Source organism: Aptenodytes patagonicus, chromosome 2 (genome assembly GCF_965638725.1).
Source record: "Aptenodytes patagonicus chromosome 2, bAptPat1.pri.cur, whole genome shotgun sequence".
NCBI classification, from domain to species: domain Eukaryota; kingdom Metazoa; phylum Chordata; class Aves; order Sphenisciformes; family Spheniscidae; genus Aptenodytes; species Aptenodytes patagonicus.
The window spans coordinates 4,718,833-4,746,108 of NC_134950.1; the positions used below are offsets into that span (position 1 = coordinate 4,718,833).

General features: G+C 45.0%; 1 protein-coding gene across 1 annotated transcript in view; it reads left to right on the plus strand.

The window, feature by feature from the left end:
* Positions 1-341: 341 nt before the first annotated feature.
* KCNK9 (potassium two pore domain channel subfamily K member 9) overlaps positions 342-27,276 on the plus strand; it is an 85,641-nt gene continuing 58,706 nt past the window's right edge. Inside the window, exon 1 of the mRNA XM_076332136.1 lies at positions 342-933. Within this exon, the coding sequence (XP_076188251.1) occupies positions 342-933 (592 nt within the window). The remainder of the gene's footprint in view (positions 934-27,276) is intronic.

Consider the following 27,276-nt stretch of genomic DNA (forward strand, 5'->3'; position numbering starts at 1 on the left):
GCCGCCCCCGACGGCCGGAGCCCGGGCGCCCGCCGCCCCTCGCCCCCTGCGCGGCCCCCCGCGGATGGGCGCGCTGCCGCCGCCCGCCCCCCCCCGGCCCCGCCGCGCCGCCTGAAGAAACTTGGGACGGCGGCGGCCTCCGCCTCCCCGCCGCGCCCCTCCCGGGCTGCGGCGGACCCTTCCCCGCGCCGCCGCGCCAACTTCGCGGGGGGACCCGCCCGCCGCAGGACTCCGGCCCGGGGCCGCCGGCCCCTCGGCGGGGCGCCGCCCAGCGCCCCCTTCCCGCGGCGGGGACCCCCTGCCCCTGGCCTCGGTGCTGGGGAGGAGCGGGGGTGCCCTGGATGGCCCTGCGCACTGGGACGGCTTGGTTTGGGCAGGTCCTGCGCAGAGTTTCCCGGCTCCAGGGCACCTGGTCCCGGCGCTCCAGCAGCCTCCTGTGCCTCTCCTCCTCCCAGGAGCCCGAGCAGGCGGGCGGAGAGCGGCCGCCGCCGCAGCACAAGCTGCCCCGGAGCAGCGGCAGCGGCCGCGGCGGCGGCGGGCGCCGCCAGCCCTCCCGGCACCTGCCCCCCTGCTGCGGCTGCTGCGGCCTGTCGGATCCCCGGGCGGCCAGGGGGGGACATGGTCCCCTCACTCGCCCCTTGCTGGCGGCCATGAAGAGGCAGAACGTGCGGACCCTGTCCCTCATCATCTGCACGTTCACCTACCTGCTGGTCGGGGCTGCCGTCTTTGATGCCCTGGAGTCCGACAACGAGATGCGGGAGGAGGAGAAACTCAAAGCCGAGGAGATCCGGCTCAAAGGAAAGTACAACATCACCAGCGAGGACTACCGGCAGCTGGAGTTGGTGATCATGCAGTCCGAGCCGCACCGGGCTGGCGTCCAGTGGAAATTCGCCGGCTCCTTCTACTTTGCCATCACGGTCATTACGACTATCGGTGAGTGTCTCACCTCGGGGAGGCCCTCTGGGGCCAGGGCCAGGGCTGGGGCAAAAGCCCCCCTGGTTGGGAGAAAGGGAGAGGGGCAGGGGGGCCGTGGCATGCAAAGGGTTAAGTGCCGGATGAATTTTTTGGCTTCCCTCCCGTGTTATGTAATTCATTGCTCTTCACGGGCACTTGTTGGACTTGGCGGTGTCCCGCACCCCTTCCCCTGGAGACGGAGCCTGTGTCCCCTGGCTGGGACTGGAGAGGAGTGGGGCTGGCCTGGTGGGGGGATTGGTGCTGACCAGGTGGCTACCATCGAGCTGTGGGTTGGGTGGCAAGGAGGAGAGGGGAAGAGGCAGGGCGACACTCTCCTGGGGTTCCCCTCAGGAAGAAGGAGGCCCTGTTGCCAACACTCCTCCTTGCACCTTTGCTTAAGAGACGCGGGGAAAACTTAGGCAAAAAGCAGTTGGATGAGGATGAAAACGATGAGGGCATGGGAACTGGATCAGCTGGGAAAGCCCTTGATGCAGCCAAGCGTAGCCCTGCTTTCGCAAACTTCTGTTTTGGCGTTGGCAAGGGCTGTGGTGGGGGTTCCCACAGCTGTGGTCCCATTGCTGGGCCTCTCCTGGGCATTCCCAACGTGTTCCTGAAGTTTTTATTGCAGCTGGAGTGTCTGATGTGCCAACAGGTCACAGTCTGCGTCTCCTCTTTGTGGGCACACGGTCCGACAGGCAAAACGATGCCCGCTGTCACAGCCGTGCTGCCCAGCTTCCCAGATGTGCCATTTCCCAGGACAGTCGAGGGACAGTCAGTGGACACAGCCACAGGCTGTCGTTTTGTACTTCTCTGCTTCCCGCAGCTAAAGCGGAGCTTTTTGCATAAAGTTTGCTTCCCTGCCGTAAAAATAAATACCACGATAACTAGAGGCTGCGGAGTGCACACAGAACTGTGCTACAACTCTGGCTTTGGCTTGATGAGCAGGTTTGTTCTTCCTGGTGTTGTATTCAATAGGGTGGATTTACTTAGGCGGTTGGTAACGTTCTTCTCCCAGAACTTCTAGATGTTCCCCCCTAACATCTGGGGAGATCTGAAAGGACCTCTCCGGCTCAGTGGCTGTTTGATAGTGCATTGTACTGAACAGGACACGAAAGACTGGCTCGCTCACTCACACAGAAGGGCTCGACCTTTTTACGGTTTAGGGCTTGTTACAAGGAATTTGCACATGGCCACCTGAAGATACTGACGGTTTTCAGCAGAACGTGCTGTCCAGTGCCCTTTGAGCAGTGTTTACTTGCGTTTGTATGTGACTGTATTATACCTGGGGCAGTAAAAAATTTCCTTTGAAAGACCATCTGACAGTATAAAGCCCTTGCAAAGATAAGATTTTTAAGGGATAATTTCTTCTTTTCTGTTATTAGATATATTTATATAAAATGCATATATTAATAGGCTGTAGAATATAAAGTAGAATGTAACTTTGGCTGATGACTTAGATTTCCTACTGTTCGTTACGAAGTCAGAACTCTCCTTCCTCCCTTGGTCACTGATTCTCTCTTCCTCCATCTGCCTCTTGTCATTTATTTGTGCTAAGCGAGCACTGGACTGGCATGCTCCTCTGGATTACAACGAGGCTTCCACGCACATGCCTGTGTACTCACGGTGCCCTATACTCCTGCCTGAGAGGTGGCTGCAATACTTTCTGCGTTCTTAAGCTCAGTCGGTGACAGGTAGAAAGAGCTGTTTTTACAGCAGCTTGCTGTTTTGGTCGTATTTTACCCAGAAACAAGTACAACTTGCTTGGGAAGCTTTAGCATTTTCTCTTGGAAAGAGCTGGGATTTGTTTAGGAAGCTCGGAGCACCTCAGCGTGCGGAGGATAGCGTGCGTTTCTGTAGGCAGAGGCGCTTTGGGATGTCAGAATTGTTTAAATTAAAATGTGTATAGCAACTGGGAACCACTGAGAGGAAGAGTGATAACAAAGAATGGTGCTGAAGAACAGACATTCTTTAACAATTGTTCATTTGGGAAACTGCTCCAGGAGGATACGGGATCCGTCTTTCAAAAGTTTATTAATAGTTACTACCTGCATCTTGCCAAACTCACTTCTCTTTTGTGTATCATCTCTTCAGTACTAATGTAGCTTCATGATGTTATCTGATCTACTGGTAGTCTGTAAAAGTGAACATGGAAGGTTTTTCTTTAATTTCTTATTTATCCTAAAAGAATTTGGTTCAAAGGGGAAAAAAATTACTTTCTATATTTAAGTTCTCAGGAAAATAAGAGAAGATTTCTTCTCTATGTTTCTTGCACGGGGCAGTGATCTTAAATACTCGTATTAATCTGTTGTGATGGTTCTTCTTTTTAATCTGACGGTATGTACGCTCTCACATACATTTCCTTCTCCCTCTGAAACCTTCCAGACAGACTTCGTGAAGCACATGCAGTGGTGCGTGCGTTAGTGAACGTGCTGTAGTCAGTAGGTGCTCTTGCAAAAGTGCATCTGACTAGCCGTCGCAGGCTGATTTTTAAAACAGACTGAATAAAAACCTTCGTTGCCTGATCTAGAGTGGTGCATCTATCTCCACAAAACTTCTCTTCGGAGAGGCGCAGTAGGAATCGGCGGACCACGAAGTCTAGCAATATGCATATGATAGCAGACTAATTTATGTCTAACTTAATTGTTCTCCTTGATCCTGCCGTGCTAGCCACGTCTGACGCGATTACCTCTTTACTGTGTTGATCTAAACTACTGCGGCTTTAATTTAATCGCAGGCGTTTATCGCTGGCCACGGACCACGAGCCAGCAGCGATCGGTAGCCTGGCAGGGACCGGGTCTTCCCCGCCGGAGCCGGGGAGCGCGGCGCCGCCGGGCGGCCCCGGGCGGGGCGGGCGGGGCGGGCCGTGGTGCTGAAGGGACAGCTCCGGCAGCGCCGTCCGCCGCCTCCGCGCCGCCAGCTCCGGCCTCCCCCCCCGCGTCGGGCAACCCCCGCGGCTTGTCGCTGCCTGCGAAAACACATCATTAAAGGCCTGTTGGGACGGGAGCGTGAAAAACTGGAAGGCTCCCGTGGGAGGCGAAGCGCTGAGATTTGGTCAAGTCTCACATTTCCTCTAATCTACGGCATTTGGCTTTTATTAGAGGGTGGTAGGGGGTTGTTGCTCACTTGTCAAGCTGAGTACTAAACAAAGAAGCGAGGGCTGATCAAGTAAATGGAAACTGTTTTTTTCACCTGTGACACAACATTTTTTCTACTCCCCAGGTGCAATGTTGCTTTTTTCCTATTTTTTTTTGAACTGACCCAAGGAAAAAAAAAAAACCAAACAACTGCAGGTGCTACAACATACGCTCTTAAAACCCATTAGCAGAAGAAAAATACCCTGCTTTCACAAAGTTTTGGTCATGTTTGCATTCTGTGAAAGTTTTTAGGTGATCAAAAAGAACTAATAAGCTGTTCTTGGCTCTCACCAGTTGCTGAGTTTATTTCGGGATTGTTCTCACTTCAGAGTTAGCTAGTATAATTTCCTATCCGTTTTCAGTTACACAGCCATTTCCAGTTACACAGCCAAAATGATGTCAGAGAGCGGTTTAATCAAGTTCTCCATCCAGTTATTTGTCTTCTATGAGATACACTGTAGAATACACCACAGAGTTCATCAAGAGGCAGGATACGATGAATGAAAACACCAACTTTTGAAAATAAAACGTAATTCCTAGGATTCCTACTAAGTTTTAATGCCCTTTTCTACAGGTTTATAGGATTGAGTAAACTGCTTCTATGTAAGCAGGTTTCAACACTGTCAGAATGTGTTATTGGTATGGATATCGCTCCATCATTTAGGCCTTAAAGGGTGATAGTCATACTTGATTTAACACCACCGAGCTCTAGTAAACACTGAATATTTCTGGAGGCTTGTGCAGAATGTAAAGAGCTGAAAGCTGTTTATGTCACCCTAAAATGAACTGAAACAACAAACAGATTGAGGATTTTTATTTATTTATTTTTTCCTGAGAAGTAACTGTAAGGAGAGCAAAATTCAGACAGTGCGTGCTGTGAATTGCTAGTCTCTTTTTCTAGCTTTTAGGCCTTTGTATTCAGTCTCAAACCTACTACAAGCAGTGACTGAACTATCCTGGTGAGCAGAGACAAAATATTTTTTAAGAATGTGGTACAATACCTGTAATGGTGAATGGAATATCCACCTATTGACAGCTGTTTGGCTACTGAGTAGCTAAACATTCAGGAACTTTCTAAATCCAGATGAGGAGATGGCATCCTTCTGGCAGATGGTGGCCTGACAGGGAGTTTGAACCTGCATTAATGAACTAAGCAAACACATGCTTAAATCCATTTCGGGATAGTAGTTAAGTCTCTGTATCCTTTCTCTGCATCACTTCACCCTTCTGTAAAATGGGTATAAGAATACCAAGTTGGTAGTGTTGCGATGTCTCTAATTTGGTTTAGAAACAGACATAAGTGTTTTTACGTGTGAATTATTTTGTTAGTATTGCTCGTCCTTTAAGACCAGCCACTGGCGTTTTGAGTCTGCTCTTGGTTTTTGACGGATGGTAAAGTTTAGAGGCAGTCCACTGAAAAGCGTTGAGTAGGGAATCATGGCAGGTGGACAATTTGCGATGGAAAGAAAGAAAAGAAAGGAAGAAGACAAGGCATGAAAAGGGAAAGATAGAGAACAAAGACACCAGTGCTTTGGTCAGTTAACTGCTACATTCATGACTTGCCAGGACCATGAAGGTCATATCTCGTATAAAAAACCCAAACAAGCACAGAGTAGATTAAAGCTACTCTATTATTAATAAACTCAGATGAAAGTAGAGAGCAAGATTTTCTGGTGATATGAATGCTTGTAGATGCACTGAAGTAATGAATCTATTCATTCACACCATCTGAAGCTTCAGTGGAGAATACTGGATGATCAGGACTCGTAATATCTGTTGGTGGTATCTCCCAGGCAAGGAGGAGGTCAGCTTCAGCGAGCTGCATGAAGATGAACTGTGCGTAGGATTTTGCTCCCCTGCATAACTAAAATATTCTGCAAGAACTTTTCACACTATATTCTTTGTCTCATGGAGATTTAAAAAAAAAAAAAATAAAATATCCAAAATAGTTCTGCTAACACAGAGGGGATTTTGTGACTACTTTGCTCACATGTTCATAGAAACAGTTCTTGAGTTCTTGAAAACTGGTTTTGCAATGATACCTCACATTCCTGCCAGAGGCACATTAGCAGAAGCTTTTTAAAAATCACTGATAAGCAAAGCGAAAATACAGCTCAGACTGATGCTGAACTGCAACTTCCCGCTGTACGGCTTACTGGCAGTGCAAATGCAATATCCAGTAAGAGTCTGAAAACAGTTTTGGGGAAGCATCGAGAAACCTCTAGCCACTCAGCTGAGTGATGGTGTCAGCAGATTTCCTTAGCATCACCAAGCTTGAGAAATTAGTGTCTTCTAGTGTTTTAGGATTTGGTGCCCTTTGATTTCCTCGTAACTAGTTATAACTTCTTTCTTTAACTGAAGCAAGTGAGATTTAGATTAGGCACGAGGAAACTCTTTCCAGCTGTCAGGGTGGTTGCGTGCTGGAAGCGATTGCCTTAGGAGATTCCGGAATCATCATCAGTGGAACATTTTAAAAAGAGTTTAGACAAAAATCTGTCAGGAATGGCTAAGTCATAGCTGCTTTTGCCTTTGGGGAGGAAGATGGACTGGCTGATCTCTTGAAGTCTTTATCAGCCGTATGTTCTATGATTTTCTGAATCTTCCTTTTTCCACGTCTCGAGCTCTAATAGTTCCTGGGCTAGCTTGTTTTCCTCGAGAAAGAAAACCAAAGATCTTTGAAATTCCATTTTCTCCACTATATGGTCTTTGCTTATTGATTATTTTTCTACGCAGTAAAACCATCTACGTGCCTTTGCAAGTGTCAGCATAGAAATATGTGTTTGCCCACTGACAAGGCTATAAGTTAGAGGTGTCGCTGAGTCTTTTGGGAAAGAAGTTAGCTGAAGAAGAAAATGATCCTGCTGATACAAGGATGGCAAGCAGAAATGTACAGGGCAGAATTGGAGGGAGAGGAGGTGTTCTAGACTAAGAATAAGGGAAGGAGTTTAGCTGTTAGCTATGGGCTTACGCCTGCTTCAATGAAAAAGAATAAAAATCCCTTTGCTTTCTCTGGGAACAGCATCAGAACTATGAGAGTTGATATAAAGTAAAACTGATTAATGGAGAGCTTGCCTTTTGGACACCATGGGTTTTGGGACAGATGCTGCTGGTCTGGTCTGGCACAAAGCAAGAACCAGAATGCTGTTGTCTTCCCTTGAAGGCAATCTGAGCTGAGGTGCTTAGTTCCTTCAATGCCCGGAGCGTATTCCTTCATAAATGCTGAAAGCCATGCTCATGGCTTTGAGCTGGAGTTACACAGCACTTTATATTCAGAACGCTGTACTGACATTAGGTGATTCATCTTCACAACACCTCTGTGTAAAAATTATCCTCAATTTAGAGACAAGAAGATAAAATGACTTTCTGAAGATTCAGGTTGGGAACTATTTCTAATTGCCGAACAGCTCACTTCTCTCTCTTTCAGACCACATGGCATTAGTTTATAGCCAGATTAAACAGTGAAAATGAACCAAAGGCAGAGGTCCATAATGAATTCAAGGTGATATTAGCAAACTCCTGCAGCTTAGGTCTTCTGACATGCAATAATAGCAGAACCTGGAGCTTTATTACATCAAGGAGCATATACAATTCTGGGTAATTATCTCTGTTATTACTATGCGTCTTCTGTCAAAGGCCCTTTAGGTTTTTAGGTACCCAGCTTCTATGGATTTTACTGAAGATCCTTGACTGGATTTGGATAAAGGCCGCATGAAATATCCCCTTCCCCTGCAACAGATGCTAGCAAGGTCGCTTGCTGGTGATGCAGAACTAATCAGTAAGAGTCCTTGCTGCTTCTAAGTTGAACTAACAGGTTACTGTGGACTTGGAACAGATGTTTGCTCTGTGTAGCAGGCCTATTCATCTCTTTTTGGCTTGTGGATATTTTGAAGCAAAGCCATTGACTACTTTCGAAATTTCGCATACGTGGGTTGCTGTGATGCAAATTAATTTGAATTCGTTACCTTTTCTGTAACAAATTCAAATTCTTCGTCCATGGAATCTACTGACCTCAAGTTAAAATGTATGGATAGAGTCCTTCCCCTGGGTTACCTATACCCTACCAGGTGTCTGTGACTTGACTGGCTACAACTAACATTGATATTGTTGGTGATGTAGCTACGTCAGTTTCTTTGATTAAAGTGAGAAGGTCTATGGATTAGGGAATGTTAGGCAAAAAACCCCCAGAAATTAAGGCCTGATCCAAAGTCCGTTGTAAATAATGGAGAGAATATTTTGAGTCACAGTAGTTTTGGATCAGGCCATTATTTGACATGAATTCTACAGTGCAAGGAGCTATATTCTATAGCAAACCAATTCCTGGAAAATATCTGTAATAGCAGTTTTCAGATTTATTTTTTTTTAATAACGAAGCAAACAGAGTTTGTGGACTTAGACCGTATGTTGACTTTGGCATTTATACTGATTTTTAATTTTTTAATTGAAAGTGAAAGGCTAAACTACATGCCTACTGCATACCTTAAACTTTGAGCAAAGAGAAATCTTGAGGAAGAATGTTGATGCTTTTTATTCCATTTATTTGTTTTGGTGGTGGTTTTTTTTATTTTGCTTTCTTTCATTGATGCCAGACAGTTAACAACCTCTTCAGATCCAAACTCTTCTGATCCACTGAGACACTTTTTTTTTTTTTTTTTAAAGCATACTGCGCACTTATTTCTTTTCTGTTTCAGGGGAAGAACCTCTTAAGTTTCTTAGCAGTTTTATTCTTTTTAAGGAGTTAAGTGACCATTTTTTAAAAATATCTGGCCAATTGCCACAGAGGCTTATGCAGTCATCAGTTGGTTAAAGGGTTCAGTATCCTTTTTAACTGCTTTCATTATGGAGATGATTAGGGCATGTCAGTGAAAGACAGATCTCTATTAAGGACTTGTGTATTTGTTACTTGTTAGGATGATTAGGAGGGAATAGTCTATATTGTCCTTTCAATTCCCTGCACCAGCAAGAAAGAAGAGCTTCAGAGAAAAGCAGGCAAGTAGTGGGGTTAAAAGGTATCTGATGGGAAGCTGATTGTCTTCTTGCTCTCCTGTCACAGAAGAAGATCACTCCCTTCGGGAGCTGCGTGAGCCTTCTCCGGAAAATTTCACAGAGAGCTTTAGGGCACAGATTGATGAATGAAAACTGCAGCAGCTCTCTCTAATTGTATAGTGCAGGAGATTAGCTATGAGGAAATGTTCTTAGACTCCCAATTTAGGGATATTCTTGACATATTGAAGGGAAGGTAGAAATAAGAGAGATCTACTCCCAAGGCAATTGGCACTGTCAGCAATTTCTGCTGTATGTGACCATTAACTCATTACAGAGGTGTTTTGGGTGCAGATGGAATATTTTATTTTTTCCACTCTCTTTTCTTTTGATGTCCTCTAGAGAGGATGTCCTCCTCCTATGTTTAAACCATCACAGGCCATTGCTATGGGAACTGTATCAGAAACAAACTGTCGTAACAAACCTGTGACCACCTCGAGTTTGGAGTTGTCACTTTGCTGCATTTCACACCAATCTGGATCTTTTCAGGACCAGACACAGTAGGAAAAGGTGTTGAATACTCTTGTTTCAAAGATCTAGGCCTCCATTACTTGAACTAATGAACAGTTGCTGTTAGAATCATAGAACCATTTAGGTTGGAAAAGACCTTTAAGATCATCGAGTCCAACTGTTAGCTGTTAATAGTTTGGACTGTCTGGTGAAACAAGTCTGACTTTAATCAGTGAAAATAGTGTTATTGGCAGTAATAGTTTTTAAAAATCTGCAGTTTGGTACTTAGGTTAACTTTGCTCTGGAAGCTAGGGGACCTGCAGTAAGATGAACTCCAGCAGCGGGAAGGACGTGGAGCCCTGACCGTAAGGCTCTGCATGCAGGCTGTGTCATGTAAGATATTGCATCTAAAATGTTTTAAAACTGTTTATGAAATAAAGATGATTGAACTCGCCATTACGACCTTGCATCAGAGAAACACCTCATACCTGTAGAGGTGACTTGAAGTCTCAGTGCTCCCACACAGTTTTTCTGGCCTTTGGGAACTTCTTGGGCTTCCAGAGGTAGACCAGGAGTTTTAGAAGAGTTCCTTACAGGATAAAGCATATAGTATTTTCTGCTGAGGACTAGAAACAGCAGAAAGATGCCCTTTCAGTATTATTCAGGATCGTTACATATACTAGGCTGTCAAAAAAACTGGATTGCCCTAGACTGCCAAAGACGAAAAAAGTGTATTTTGAGACGTGGAAGTCTGGGAACCAATGTTTGGGGAGGGAGAGTCTCTCCCAACATTTGAAGGGATCTACCCACCATCACTCAGCCACATCCTCCATAAAAGTCCCTGATCTATTGTTTGTTTGCTCCTGGACACCAAATATGAGTTATCATTGCAGTCTTTTTTTCAGTATTACTTAGGTGTGTTAGAAATGAGATAAAGCTAGTTCTAGGCAACTGATAGTTAAAACAGCGACACTGGGTCTGTGCTATCGGAAGCACCTGGATATCGGAAGCACCTGGAAATCCCAGTGATTTGACCTGAATTCTTCAGTTGACCTTTCAACTGATATATTAAGAATTCAGTGATCTTCTCAAACTCTCTCCTTCAGAGTTTCTGCCCTCCTTTGCTGTTTCATGTGGGAATGAACATCCCAAGAAGAGGAAGGAGATGGTAGCTGCTCAGTCTGTACTGAAGCCCTATCAGCTTTTGCATTCGTTTCTGGTATTTCTGTCTGACAAACAAATAAATGATCGGTCTTTTGGCAGCAAAGGCTTAAGCTCATGATTTGCTCTTAAAACACATCCTGCCTAGTAGTAAAAGGCCTGTTATTTAAAGGGCACTTTTCAAAACAATTAGGACTTTACTAGCAATGTGTTTGCCTTAATGAGTGCACTCTGCCAGTCAGAGGAAACAACATAAGCTGATACCTACTGATCTAGGCCAACAGAGGCAGATTAGCAGTGTTACAAGTCAGTTCATGAATGTACTGCACATCCAAGAGTTTTATTTTAATGCTTGAGAAGCGCTAGTTATGATTCAGAATGGCTTCAGTTTTGTTTTGTTCCCAAATATCCACCCCCAATTATGTTTTAATTTAGAAGCCTTTGTACCACTCCTATGCTTGTGATAGCTTAATCTGTATGGGTTGCATTCAGCTCTGGTTTGACTTGTTGGACTGGCACCAGAGATAACTTTTCATAAAGCCTCAGTCTTACTACGTTGCTGCTGTTGTACGACGTTTGAAGTCAATGTCCTTACAATGTAGGTAGGTCAGCTGCTGGCATTTTGGTATGACACAGATTTCTTTTTTAAAGGTTTCAAGAGGTTTTTCTTTTCTCAAGGTGGGCCACAGTAAAGGCTGGTGGTACTGAAGAAGTAGATGCATCGGATGCAAGCTTGGCTCTGAGTATCTAGCGATAGATATCACAATGGAAGTTGCTGCCTGTTGAGCACATGTGGTCCTGATTTTGATGACTAGCTGAAACCTGACTGCAGGTTGGGTGATGAGCAGTTAAAAAATATTTCCATCATCTCTATGAAAAGAATCCAGCCTGGGGAGCTTTTCAAATCTGATCAAAACCACAGTTTGTTCCTGAAGAACTTGAGTGCGGTAGAGTGAATAAGAAAAGCTGTTAAGCAACAGCAAGGAAGAGTTAGAGTGGCCACAGAGTAAAAAATCTTTCTAGCAATGATACTAGTGAAACACTGAAATACGTTGCCTGTGGAGGGTGTGGGCTTTTCTTTGCTAGGTCTTGAAGAACAGGATAGACAAGCATCTGTCAAGAATGACCTATGCATACTGTCCTGCCTTGCGGCAAGGTATGGACTAGCCTCCTCCCGCCTTATTTTTAATGGTTCTGTACACACACAGGCTGTTTGAAGTTTGTCTTGGATCTTGCTTGGGATCTATGTAAGTTTATCTTGTCCTTTTTTGCTGAAGGTTCCTGCTTCCCTGAGGGATTATCAGTGCATCCTGCAATTTTGTCTCCAGCTGAATATCTGGATAAGAATCAAACCTCTTCTCTAAGCAGCAACTGTTCACTGTCAGCAGTGTCACCAGTTTTTTATGGCTGCTGTTTGAACAGCTCTACCAGTGGCTGTTGCAGGGAAAAACAAACATGCTGCCTATCTTTAAAAAAGGGACAGGAGAGAACATGGGGAGTTAATGCTCAGTCAACCTAAATTTGATACTCAGAAAGATATTTGAGCAAGCTGTTAAACAATCAGTGTGAAAGTACCTGGGGGATAACAAGGGACAAGCTGGAACAAATGCAAATTTTTCATGAGTAACTGATGTTGGACTTCTGTGGGTTGGTTTTTTTCAATAGAGTAGCTGGTCTAGCTGATAGTGGGGGAGCAGTAGATCTTGACGTTTATTACATATGTGGCATTATAATAGCATTGAGTTCTCATAATTACGGTAGAAAAACATGGACTGGATTGAATTACGGTGTGCAAGGTCTGGACACACACACACTGTGGACTAGAGGTTGCACTGTGGCTGGACTTGTCGCATGTGTGAAAAACAGATGGTTGTAAATGGGGCAGAAAATACAAACCTGATTGGCCCCTGCTAAATCTGCCACCAGATAATTTCAAAACAGAATGAAAAAAATTTGAAAATATATATCAGTAGTTTTCTGTCAAATTGGATGGACATAACATGTACAGTCTTACAAGGGTCTGTCTTGTGGTTGGTACTATTCAATTTTCCCATTAATGGCTTGGCTGATAGAACAGCGAGTACACATATTAATTGTGGGACGGGTGGCTAGCACTTTGGAGGACAGGAGCAGAATACAAAATGATTTTGATAAATTGGAGAAATGGTCTGAAATCAATATGATGAAATTCAATAAAGACAAGTGCAAAGTATTACACTGCAGAAGGAAACATCAAATGCACACATAGAAAACTGATATGAACCGACTAGATACAAGTATGTGGCCAGCAGGAGTAGGGAAGTGATCGTGCCCCTGTACTCGGCACTGGTGAGGCCGCACCTCGAATACTGTGTTCAGTTTTGGGCCCCTCACTACAAGAAGGACGTCGAGGTGCTGGAGCGTGTCCAGAGAAGGGCAACGAGGCTGGTGAGGGGTCTGGAGAACAAGTCTTCTGAGGAGCGGCTGAGGGAACTGGGGTTGTTTAGCCTGGAGAAGAGGAGGCTTAGGGGAGACCTCATCGCTCTCTACAACTCCCTGAAAGGAGGTTGTGGCGAGGTGGGTGTCAGTCTCTTCTCCCAAGTAACTAGCGATAGGACGAGAGGAAATGGCCTCAAGTTGCACCAGGGGAGGTTTAGATTGGATGTGAGGAAAAATTTCTTTACTGAAAGAGGGGTTAAACCTTGGAACAGGCTGCCCAGGGAAGTGGTTGAGTCCCCATCCCTGGAGGTATTTAAAAGACGTGTAGATGAGGCGCTTAGGGACATGGTTTAGTGGGTGGTGGTGTTGGGTCAGTGGTTGGACTCAATGATCTTAGAGGTCTTTTCCAACCTCAATGATTCTATGATTCTATGATTCTAAGTACTGTAACATCATGCTGATAAAGTGGGTTGCAGTCTAAATATGAATCTACGGTGTGAGATGTTCAAAACAGTGAAGTGTTGGATGTAAGTCACAGAAGGTAGGTACTCTGTTTTGTTGGTATAGGTAAGTCTTCAACTTGAAAACTGGGTCCAGTTTGGGCACACAGTGTTTTGAGAAAGGAACAGAAAAATCAAAATGCTAGGAGAAAACTTGACCTGTATTCAGTGTGGACAGAGATTGTTTAGTCTGAAAAAGAAATATACAAAGGGAGGAATAATAACAGCCTTCAAATATGTGAAAGGTTGTTGTAAAGAGGACAGTGATAAGTTTTTTCTACATATCTACCCAAGGTTTACTCTTCAGCATGGCAGATGTAGGTTCATAGTCAGCTGTGAAAACAGCTGTAACATGATCTGCAGGGAACCTCCAGAGTGCCAGTAGTAGGATATTTATCTGAATGGGTTAAACAGTTGTCCAACATGCATGGGCTTGGTATACTTCAGCCTGTTTCAGATCTGAATGGACTAGGTTACCTGTTGAGGTCCCTCCAAGCCATGTGTTCCTAGGAGTGGGTAGTTGATAGCTGCTGTATAGGAGCTGACTGATGAGTTGAGTAACCCCTAAGTGATGGACTGGGGATCTAAGCATCCTGAAACGGGTCAAATAGTTTACTGAGGTTTCTCCCAGCCCTCAGCTTCTGCGATTATACACTCTATGGATGTTTCTGAGTACCATGCTAAATGTACAGCAATATTTGCTATCTGGCAGTGGACTTCATTACGGTCAAGGCTGAACTTGCCTTTAAGAGAGCTGTTCTGCTAGAACAGGCATCAATATGCATCTTGCAACCCTCACTCATTTTGCATTTTGGGTTACAAATTCTGTCATGCTGAAACAAAGAGGTTTCTCCTCTTTCCCTAAATCCCATGCATACAAACCAGCAATTTCCATAACACAGACAATCATCCAATCTGTTATCTTGGCAGACACCAATGCCTTTCTGCTTTGGAGGAAGGAAATCTATCCCATAATACACCTGTGCAATATATGGCGATGGTGATTTCGTTGCTAACCCCCGCAGCAATCAGTTTATGCCCTCAAGCATGGGATTTGATTATCCTTGTCATTATCTTAGCTACAAATGTTATTAGCAGCCATAAAATTGTCCATTAAAGTGAGAGGAATTACTTGCCTGCACCAAGGGGAGAACAGATAATTTACTACACAGATTTTAAGCCCAAATGCACTGTATTCCAGAAGAGCCCTCTAAACCTTTGTACAGCCTCCGTTTTTGTATTTCACAACCTGCTTCCCCCTCCATGGGCTTCAAGTCTGGATCTTTATACCATAACAGTGAGATAGATACATGCTGTTCTTGAAATAACCCCAGAGATGATGACCATATAGTTCCTCATGTTCTGGAAGTGCAGATGCCCAAACTTTGGTTGGGTTCCATAATTTCTAGACTTCAGTGTTGGTCCAGGCTTCATTGACACACAAACAATTCTGGATGCCTTGGGCTGACTTGGCATCCACAGACTGACTGTACATCACTGGTTGAGTGTAGGATCAGTTGATCTGCTCCTCGCAGGGTCATTTTTATAGGTTTTCTTGATACTGCAATATTAGGTTTTTAGGAGAGGAAGAGATGATGTGTCACAGGGGCCAAGAAAAGATGCTGTGTCTAAGTGGGTGAGAGCCAGGGTAGTGTCTGAAAAATACCTTTGTCTTCACTGGGACTGGCTGATTCATTCCCTTCCCACCACCCTGTTAATTCCTGTTCATAAACCGTTTCACCGTAAAGCTGCTTTTTTATTCCCATGTGGTATTGTGTTCCCACCCCCTTCCATCAAGAGGGAGCGGGAGAGACCACCTACGTCTTTCCCAACAGACAAAAATGGTGGATCCTGACAGACTGGGACAGATTCTGATCACAGTTGCTCTCTGTAAATCCTGTGGAACTTGGTTGGTTTGGTGTATTTGTTTGCTTTAAACTGAGATGAATGTGTGCGGAATCTGGTCTGGAGAGCCTGTATTTTGAAGGAAGCATCCCCTCCTACTCACCCAACAAATTCACACACATAGAGTGTAGCATCAATATTAGCTCCTGTAGCAAATGGAAAATGTGGCAGTAGCCTGAAAGGAACAGAAAATGTTCCCAAACAGGGCTTAAAAAAGTAAATAAACATCATATAACCAACAAAATCAATACAGTTCTGTATTAGCCATTACAGATATCTCTGTCTTTGTCTCCATCATACTGTGCACATTTCAGTGCTGTGGAAAATGTATAACCCAGGGGACCTCATTTCAGAACTTGGAGATAGTATATTAAATGCAGGGTCTGGGATAGAAGGCCTGACAGAGATTGATGTTAAATAACAGAAGAGGTTTTCCCCTTCTGCTCCCCGAAAGAGCATTAACTGAACCAAACAAGTGTAAATTTATATCCAAAATGGATATATATTCATGGGTGTTACAACGTTATTAGAAACAACTCCTCAAAAGCTCTTTTTTTCCTGAGTCATCTCCACTGACTTAAAAAATGACTTTGCAAGAACAAACATTAGGTTCAGGACATCCAAGAGGGGACAGCCTTTTAGCTTTCTACATTCTAAAAGCTTTATATTCCTCAGCTGCTCTTCTGCTTGGAGGGAATCCTAGATGGAGGAATGTCCTTAAGCTTTCCAGTCTATGCCTCACGGCCTTCTTCTGTTACTCGTCAAGTCTTCCAGCACAATCAGTAATATTCAAGCTATTCTTGTGGGCTTCTCTATTGAATTTGTTCAAGCCAAGCTGCTCTTGGCTGCTGAAGGCATTCCCTCTTCTCCTCTTCCTTTGAGAACTTGATGTCCCTATTGATCCAGGAAGCAAGAGACAGAACTGCGGACCAAGCAGGTGGTTGATGATCTTCCCAACCAGAAGACCGTGTCATCAGCTGTCTCAGTGGAAGTTGTGTTAGATTTGAAAGGAGGAAGTGCTCCTGTGACCCAGGGCCATTCTTTGGTTGCTTGCCTAATACACGTAATATAGAGGGAACATCCTGTGTCTTTTGAATTGTGACTTTTGCTTCCATTCACAGTGCAGAGCTCTTTGCCAAGGAGAGGCTGGCAAGTTTTCCTGCACAGCACATTGGTAGAGACTTTGAAGAAGAGGAAGAAGCTGGAAACGTCTATTAGGACAAAATGGACCATTGCTTGGAATCCTTCATTCAGGTGATTTCCTGAAACAGAAATGTCTGGTTTTGGTGGTCTTCAGTCTCCTAGTGTTTTAGTTCTGTATATCAGAAAAGGTGTGCACGCTTACTGAGGCTGCTGGAGAGGCTGCTGCTTGCTTTTCTATTAGAATGATAGCATTACCTGTTGATTGATAGATAGACAGATAATTTATCTTCTTTTGTATGTAACCTTTTAATGTGACATGCTCCAACTCTTTTACAAGTGTCCGTAGGCCCTCTGGGAGGTCCACAGTGTTTCATCTTGAAGGGGAGACAGAAGGCTTTTGTTGCTCCTCTGGCTTCTCCTATAGCTCCCAGCCGCAGTGCTCGATGTCAGTCTTGCTGCTCAGAGTGCCTGCAGCGTGCGCAAGACCTGGGGGCCCGGGTTTCTTGTCTCTTTAATGGCATTCTGTGAGCTTGCGTTCAGAGAGAGACAGAAAGATCAAAGGCTGTGCAAGTGCACTGTGTTTGATTTTGCTTACACCAATATGAATCGATTGACTTCACTGAGTTATGCGGGATTTACAGCTGGGAGAGAACAGATTCTGACCTAATGGCTCCAAAAGAGGCTTTTCTTGGATGAGCAATGTAATTAGAGCACTGGAACAGACAGATTTTGTGACTCATCTGTGGGTCCGCAGTCTTTTCTTTGCTTCTAGTAGGGTGTTCACTAATGTCACCACACTTTCATTTCACCATTGGGCTGATCTAATGATGGACCAACCTTTGCTTGAACAGAGATCCCTATTCAGCTGCAAAGCATCCTCCAATCTTCATGTCACTGTACAAACTTTATTTACTGCAGAGCACTCTTGGAAGGGACCAGCAAGCTCAGGGCCAGGCACTGGGGTAGTGGAAAATTTCTCCTTTCTTCCTCTGTTAGAGAAAAGCAGAGGGTTAAAAGAAATAGTAGATGTGAGGCAGGGAGCAGGGAGAACGGATTGATGACTGTATCTACTTACTAATACCAAATATGTGTCTTAGCAAGGGGAAAATGGTGGAACACATGTGCCAATGTTAACCTGCTTGGTATAACCAGTTGGAAAGCTGTACATGCATTTTGAGATTGGTAAAGCTCCTTTTCAGAGCTGGTTGGAGGTCTGGGGATGAAATATTTTTGTCAGAAGATACCAATTCATTGAGACTGCAAGGCATCACTTTGGGAAACTTTGCTGAGAATGTTCCTCAAGTTTGGGGAAGAGGAGGTAATGGTCAGTGTAAGAGGGACTAAGCATCTGTTTGGAATGAGTGGAGGTAAGCATAGTCACAGGCTTGGGCTTGTCTTCTCCAGGTGTCTGGAGGCTATGCTGGGCACAAGGGCCTGATGGAGAGGTGGCAGCACTGAGGAGGTGGAGGTCGTGCAGCTTTGGCTGCCGGTTCTCCTTTGGTCCCAGTGCAACAGGAATTGGAGTCAGGGGCCAGCTGTTGCAGTTTGGCTGGTGGCCATGACCATGACAACAACAGTAGCAGGGTTGTGTCAGGGCTGAGTAGGCAGAAGCCCCTACCCTGCTGCACACATAGTCCCACCTCTTTCTCACACACCTCTCGTTTCAGCTGAGCTTGAGCTGTGAGGCTGCTTCAACCCCAGGGCTGTTGCACTGGCAGGCAGCAGTGGCCTTGCTTTGGTCCACCAAAGTAACAAGGAGACAGTAGTTTCAGGAAAGGGTAGGGAGGCAGTGATGGAATGGACTAGAGTTTAGCATGGGATGGGAGAGGTGAGGCAGAGACACCATATCTGGCATCACTGAGGGTTCCTCCAAAAAGATTAGGGGCCATTGATATAGGGAGCCCAATGGAGGTGTCTGCCTTACGTGTAACCCTGCCCTTTGTGCCTCTGTGCTATCTTCTGAAACCTTCAAGATGCCAGGGTGCATCTGCTCCAAAATCACAACCTACTGCAGCTATACCTCTGCTAGATTTGGCTTTCCTAAGTGAGTTGCTGCTGGTGTGGTACTCAGCACAGATTGTAAGACCCACCTGGGAAGAAGGTGAACTGCTATGTGCTGAATTGTGTGCCTCACCACTTGGCAGTGACAACAGCACAGCTATATCTGAGTTGGATTTGATGTTGGTTTTCTTCTGATTTGCCACTCACTGAAACTTAGAGCCAGTCATGATGATTGGTCCTGTCCTTGGATTTGAGCCCTGATGCACCGGGCTCTGTACCAGCATGAAATTCAGGGTAATTTCAAAAAAGTGTCTAGAAGACCACAGAACTAAAGCTCCATTTTCAAAAGTAGCTTTTGCACTTAGGAGGCTAGTTTCCAAGCCAAGTAAGCTCATACCTGCCAAATACGGGTTTAGAAAACAGGTTGGTTGGGGTGTGAAGTCATTGAAGAACATGTGAAAAATATGCCGTTCAGGACAGTTTAAAACAAAGGGGTACAGGTGCCTGGTGACTCTGAGTCCTCTGGTAATCCACCTCTTCAGCTACCTGTCACACAAACTTCTCTTGGAAGATTTTCCTCTCCTGTTACTCCTGAGGGAGTAAGTCACCACGTGAAGTATTAATGAAAGCTGCAGTAGGTGCTGGTCTGCTTGTACATAGAAGTTAAAACTGCTCTTTCTGCATGCTGGCTCATGAGGTGCCAGCTCCTGTTGATATTCACAGAAGCTTGATGAATACCTGTAAAACATGAGAGTAAGTCACTGCCTTGGAGAAATTTCTGTTGCTTTGAAACAAGACACAAATGAGTGCAACAAGTAATAGGATGGAAGGAGAAGAAATAATGAAAATAGTAACAGTTATGTTCTGCTAATTGCTCTCAGTTGTCACCATCACTGACTAGATGAAGAATTTATCCCAAGAAACATATTGGCCTTATGGGTTAGTTCAGGGACACCTTTTGTGTCCAAGATGCTGTGAGAAACAATGCCTGGAGATGTTTTTTGGAGAAGCCAAGAAATACTAGTCACAGCTGGCACAAATGGCATTGCAGATGGGGAAGTGGGTGATGAGAAACGGGAGCTGGGAAAGATGGAGCAGGGCTGTGTGGTCATGAAAAGCTTGAAGGTGTTGTGGGAAAAGGAGAAGTCAACAGAGAGGGAAGGGTGCAGTTCTTGGGGTATTGTGCTGCTCAGAATGGAAGCATTGACAATGGTTTCCTCTGATGTTTTTTTCAAGATAGATGAGGATATCCCGCCTGAATGGGGTAGCCTGCAGGTACAAAACATTACAGCTTGTGTGAGCGCTGTTTAGAACAGTTGCATCTTGATTGACCTACCCTGGGATGCAAGTGGGAATTGGACTTGGCTGAGGGCTTTCTTTATGCCTTGCATGGTTGTGGGGATCTGGATGCAGGATGCACTTTCCTTTCCGAAAGAGTCTGAAGCTACAGATTTTATTTTTTAAGCCTCCAGAGATAAGCACTACCATACGTTCCCAGGCTGTTTGCACTGCACAGCTATCTGTAATACGGTCTAATACAACGTAAGAGGTTCACACAGCTTACAAAGCTGCAACGTAGGCAGGGTTCAAGCATCCCAGCACAGTGTTGCCTGACCCTACAGGTTTTTGTGTGCTCTCTGTACTAGGTTTAGCATCCTAGCGTCGGCCTCGTTTGTAGCACAACTCTTTTTAATGGTCACCAACACTTTTCAGCAAACTTTGGGGTTAAAACACTGGTGGAAGAGCTGTAAAACTCTTCCCACGCTTCGGACCTGTGGAGGTATTTGACTGTGGAAACAGTCATACCTCAGCAGGATTAGATAGTGTCCGAGTAGAAATGCTAGACCTATGGCATTGAAGCCAGGTTGTTGATCAATAATCTGCAATCCTAATTTTCCAAGCCCAAATACTTCATACTGACTTCAGCTTTGTGGACACCTTCTAGCTTTGGGTGTCTTGAAAACAGACCTCCAAGGAGGGAAGCTGCTATTGCCAATGTGTGGCAGATACGTTGATGCTTCTGTTTTCAGTCTGAAAAGTGGGGGCAGGGCCACGTAAGCCTTCCTGGAGCTGTTCTCTAGGTTAAACCACGCTCGGGGAATACTAAATAATGTCGTTATTACTTGTGTGACTGAAGAGAGCAAAATTACCTCGGGGAAGAAGGAACCGGCCAAATCCACTCTCCTGGCCACATCGCCCCGAAGAAGAATTTTGATTGTGAGCAGCACAACTCCATGCTGCCGTGATGTTCAGCTGCCGTCATTGTAATGCTGAGGCAGACGTGCTGCTTCCTCTCCGTATTGTGTATTTTGAGCACGTTTCAGTAGTGCTCTGAGTTAACATTTTTTTTCTCTTCCTCTACAGTGCCAGTCATTGCCTTTTCTTCATTTTAGTGATTAATTGCTCTAAATACTCCTGCTCCTGGACTGCGGGAGTACAATTTCTGAGCTGTATTTCATTTGAACTTGCTATGCAAGTACAAGCGAACTTGGGGGAGTGCACACACCCACGTATTGCTAGGTAGAAATGGTTGCCAAAAGGACACCAAGTAAAAGAACAGTTAGTTCTTAAACAAGGGTATAATCTAATAAGCCAAAAAAGAGAAAATTACATGCTGGAATCTTCAGTGCCTTCCCCCTCCCCCCAGTTTCAAAATTTACAGCTAGTACAACCCCTGACTAGAGCAGTGCTTTAAATATATATAGGCATCTGTGCTTCTAAGAAAAGGAAGTGTGTCTGTTTGGGGAGCTGTGTGGAATGAGTTGGTGGATCTCAGTCCAACTTCTGGCAGCCAGGTTTTCACATCACTCAAAGCCACCCCCTTGCCCAGCCCCCCTCCAGGGCTCGTGCCAAGCTCTTCATCTCTTCCTTGTATGATCCCACCTGCCTTAGCACCTTCTGCAGAGATGGAGTGTTTCTCATTTTCGACTGTGGTTCTTCTGGGCTGACGCTGAGACATGCTGCTGGCCTGTCAGCCCTGCACGTGGAGGGTAGGATTGGCTGTCTTCTTGCTCTCTCCCCCAGTGCAGCCGATCCTTTGCACATCGCTCCCCACGATCCCCATGTGTTAGACGCTTTTAGCCATCCCCGTGACTGGTTTTGCCTGGCATGTGGCATCATCTTTTCAGCATGCTGAAAAGAGGCCAACTAGAAGGCACGGTGCTGTCTTGTGTTAGGATCATGGCACGTCCCCTGTCATAGGGTGGACGTGCTGACACGCACCTCTTCTGGGTCTGGTGTGCCAAATGTATCAGGAATATGGATGTTGTCTGGGATGTCGTAGGGCAGCACTTCTTCACCTTTTCTGTACCGTGTCTCCGTTTTGTTACAGGCAAAAAGCTTCAGGACTTGCAACAAATTTAGCAGCTCAGGAATAGAAGGTTATTTCGAACGTGCTGCCTGGAGGTTACAATTTCCTCCTCAGCTCCTAGGTGGAAAATCCATGGCTTGCTGCTGCCCTCCTTCATCTGTTCTTAGGATGTCCATTGCCAGGACCCTCAATCTGGTCTTGTTTATGTGCTGCCTTCCAAACCTCACTGTGGGAGTTATTTCTTACAAAGCTGTCGCTATGCCTGGGTGTGTTTAGCTGTTTAACGATCCTCTTGTGCCCCTTGAAAAGCACAACAGCCCTTTCTGATGAAAGCGGCACTCTGCAGGCTGAGTGCTTTTACCTTGACTCAAAAACTTAACAGGAAATGTTAATTGCTTTAGTGGTGTTATTGTTGAAAAAGGCACGCCGCTCAGACTAGCTCGGAAAGGTGAGTTGTGGTGCTGATAAGGGAGAGAGCAATCTATGCGAGTCTGTGAAAAGTCAGTAGTGCCTAGGGCAAATTCAAATGTGGAATGGAAATATCTCAGTGGTTTGCTGCCTTGTTGCTTTTGTCTGGAGATGGCAGAACTGACTGGCATCTCAGGGCTGTGTTAACTTCTGCACTGCTTTGTCACAGGCTCTGGGCTTCTTCGGTGTGCTGCCTGTGCTGCTTTTCTCTCTTATGGCAAGTGGCCAGCTGCAATGGAAACGCAAAGGGGAGAGGTAAAAGAGGCTCTTTAGGGAATGCATTAGTTACAGGAGTCATGAAGGACATGGGCAAGGCGGGTGCTTGCTTTTCTCCTAGACTCAGAGATGCTGTGGATGGAACAGCATGATCAAATTCAATGTTCATTCAAACCTGGGATTGAGTAGGTCACAAAAAGGTGACACAGCTCTCTGGGAGCCTGGGCCCAGAACGAGGGCATATGACCCCAGAAACATGAGGATGTCCCAGCAAGTTCACTTTCCCAGCTCCCATCTGCCATAAAGCCAAATCAACATGGCCTTGTAGTCGCTGGTGGTTTGAGATTTAGACGATGTGTCTTCATGTCTCAGGCTTGCTCTCTTTGGTGCTCAGGTGACCTAACCTATACTTTTCTGATGCCTCAGCTGTTTTAGTTTGGGGTATTTTTTCCTTCAATTTTTGAGCTCTTCCAGTTACAACAGTTGCAGTTTTGCATGTGTGCAGAACCCACCCCTCTCTTGTCATCTCAACACCTAACACAAATTTAGGCATCCTCGGGATCATAAATAGAGGTTACTTGAAGCAAGAGGTAGGGAATGAGCACTTTCTACCTGTGCTGTTAAAAATAAGCCATTCTATAGAAAAGGATCCAGCAAGAGAGAGTACAAGGGAGGGAGCATGTGATGCTGTAGCATGGTGATCAGATGAGGAGGAAGTCTTTGACTCTGTTTTTTGTCTGCATTAATTCTGGATTTTTTATATCATTAAATACTTCAACGGTCATGACAACCACATCTCCCAAGCTCCTGAGGCAAGGTTTTGAATTTTACTCTGAGAACTTGGACACATAAAGCATAGGCATTGCTACACCTCTGTTCTGGGTGCTCAAGGATCTTACTGCTTCTAGCCCTTAATCTGTGTCTCAGTTTCCTACAAGTGAAATAGGTATAACAGTGCCTCCATCTTCCCCTACATGTGCAGTCTACACTGAGAAAGAAACCTTCCCTTGTCTCTTACTCTGTCTGTGCAGTACATAACATTTAGGTGCTTGGCTGGGGTTTTAAAAGCCCAGCTCAAATCCAGCAAACTAATGTGCTATTTCAATTTCTGTATGCACCTGTTATCGTTCTTCAAATTCCTGGATTTTTTGTTTTTCTTTTACGAATTCATGTTCATTCTCCCCAAAGAGGTTTTAATGGGCAGACAGAATTAAGGTAGACAGCCTGTAAAAATCCAGACACTTAAGAAAGAGCAGCAACCTAAATTATCATCTCAAGTTATCGCTGTACTGTGTTACTGCTTACCCTACAAAGTGCTGTGAGCTGTGAGGAAGCAGCTGGTTTGTAATAGTGGAGCCGATTGGTATCAGGTAGAATCAGAATGCCCCACTGCATGCTATGTTGTAAGGGTGGTCTTCTGCATGAGAGCATGGTGGAAACTCTCCTGTATCAGAGAAATGCCTACTGTCTTATGTGGCCACAAACTGGCTATAAATGTCATTTATTTAGCAGTATCTCCAACTCATACTACCGAATGCTCACAAAGATAGCCTATAATCAGTTAATCTTACTGCTGGCTGGTGGGTCAGGAATAAAACAGCAGAAAAAATGTCCTAGTAGACAAATGGGAAAGGAAAGAATCTGTAGTCTGTAGAGTGGGAAATAAATTGGCCTGAGCCAATCTTGGAAAAAAGGTATCCTTATGCTCTGCAGACTTCCAGGCAGCCAAATCATCCCCTACTTGTTTTTTCTTGCTCTGTCATTCACTGATAGACTCACTCCCTTTGCATTACTCTGGGTTTTTTTTTTTTTATTATATCTTAAGCCACCCCCCCATTTACTCTCTTTTTGATCCTTAGTCCATGTTATGTCTAGTTCATGGAATTTCTACCAAGGATCTGATGCTGAAGGGTTATACAGCAGGCAGCTGTTATGTATCAGAACCGTTGCTTATAGGTGAACAGTGATGGCTATTCAAAAGTGCCAATTAATGCCTGTTTGAACTATTCAATAGCCTACAAAACTGGGTGCTAGCCTGAGACAATCATAACATTCCCAGAAAGACCTGGGCTTCAGGTTTCACAGGCAACTGAGAGTATTTAATCCTAGCACAAGATAATGTTTTTCCTGCCCTGTGACTTCTTATTCACGAGTAATGCAGACCGTGGCAGTGTGGTAATAGTGCTGTGGCAGAATGTGGCTGCTTGGGTTTAACACCGCAGTTGAGATGGTGTTTGCGTGGGTTTCCCCTCGTTTTCAAATCGGTCTCTTTTTCTGGGATGGTCCTTCTTTGTACCTGTCATTGCTCCAAAGAGAGCAAGCATTCAAGAGGTGGATGGACTAGTCTGGTAGTAAATACAGTGACTTGGGTGAGATTCATGTTATCGCTCTGCTAATGGCTCAGTGAGATGCATAGAGAAGAAGAGGTCCAAGGGAGAGAGAAGGAAATAGTGTTATTGGAAACTTGATGGTGGGACGCCAGGATTCAGGTCCTTCATGAATGCAGCTGTGTCACTTACTCTAGTGATGGTGCTTTTCAGCCTGAAGTTTCATCCTGCTCCTAAGAAACGCTGTATGCCAAAAGTGGTGTATTCCCAAGCAGGGGGGCAAGGGCTGAATTGACACTTTTAGTAAAAAATACAGGAAAATTACTGTATATTCAGTATCTGTCCTCATTGCTGCAAGGGAATCCAGCTGGGTGTCCTGTGTGTCTCCCAGGAGAAGCAGCAACCCTCTCTTCAGCGCTGAAGTTGAGCAGAATCCCAGTGCAATCAGTTCTGTTCCTAAAGTGAGTGGGGGCTCCTTAATATGTCCCTGAGAATGCAATGGGAACTTCAGAAGTGCACCCTGAGATCTGCATCCCTTGGTAAAATCTAAGCAGGCAGAGAGGAAGAAAGAAGAGTGAACGTTTTGTTCAGCTCACGTGATGGGGACAGGTCTGTCCTCACAAATTCGCTTCAGGTATGTGTTGTAGGCAGGAGAGTGACTGCTCCCCACACTCTGGAAGAGTTGTTAACTGCTGGGCAGCCCCAGAGGGTAATCTAAATATCTGTCACAGCATTATGGCTGCTTGAGGAAGTTTGCTTTTTTGGCCACTTGTGAGCCAGGTAACTGTGAAAGGAGCCTAAGAAAACTGTACGGTGTTTTAAAAGCTGTGGATGCCGTCACAGGGATCCTGGACATTGGGGAAGGCAACTGGCAGGTGGGACCTGTCGGGCAGACGAGGGCTCCCCCAGAACATACCCTGGGCTGTTGAAGTAAGAACTTCATTATGAAAAACTCTAGGGAGCCCAGTACTGTGCTTCAGCCAATTCGAAGCCATCTAATACATTTTCCAATATCCTGTGAGCAGGAATAATGTAACTGTAGTGCTTTTTCTTTTATCCCTGACATTCATCACAAAAACGAAAGCAATGATGTTGTGACTCAGCCAACCTGAACGAGCCTGACAGTTTGTCTCTCTGATGGGTTGGGACTGGGTTATGATATGGAGTCGTTTACTCTTAGTTGGCTTTCAAGCAGTAAGGACTTCAGAAACATCCCTGGTGAGGTAGGGATGAGGGCTCTTAGCAAAAGCCGTTTCTTATCTAACTGACAAAAAAAAAGCTGTAAGAAGCTCCTTATTCCTGGTAGAAACGTAACATCGACACAAAGAAGATGGAGTTGGAAAAATGCCTCATTCCAAAGTGTGTTTATCCATGGTAAAGTGCTTCTATAAAAGGCATCTTGGGACTCCATGTTTATTCCCCCTCAATGACTTCTAGACTGGGTTTGCTTGATTTTCAAGTCAACAGTTTTTTTTCTTTTCCTACTGCCAGCCATATAAACTCAGCTGGGTTCTGGAAATCAAACAGTGCTTTCTCCCTCACGACTGTTGCCTCCAGTAATATCCTGCAATCAGCACATGGGAAATGGTTTTATTGGCAATACGTGAGCCAGTTTGGATACCAATTCATTCCCCGCCGCAGTGACCCTATCGTGCTAAGAATAGTAAAAACTGGTCCCTCTAAACAAAATCAGAAGACCTAATTTGGAGACATGCCACCTTGAGAAAGAAGGGGCTGCTTTTTACTTCGACGTGGTGGTAACTGTGGACTTCTACCTTTTTTTTTTTCCTGGTTCCCACACTCATATTTAAAGTTCACTGTGGTGAAAAGCTGATGCATCTGTGCCTGTTTTGTGGTGGAGAAGAAGAAAAGCCCATGTATATACGTATTTTCCCTCTTTTTGGAGGGTCAAGTGAATTCCCCACTTGTACATTACGGAATCTGTAGGTTGGGATGTGCTGTGTCCTGAAGGTAGCAGCTCATAGAGTGATTCCCAAAAGGGAGCATATAAAGATGGCATTAGATTTCCATTTGTATCTCTGGGATTTTGGCTGGATGTCTGGGCCAGTTTGGGTCTTCAACAGTGTTATGGGGAGGAGAAGGAGGAGAATGATTTCTGTGAGTTGTTTCTGATGCAGCTCTAAATCCATTTTGCGCTTCTGAGAGCTCTTGCTCCTGATTTTGCTCTCAATTTTGGTTCAAGTGAGCTCGTTACATAGAACCACAGAAAGGCTTAGGTTGGAAGTGAC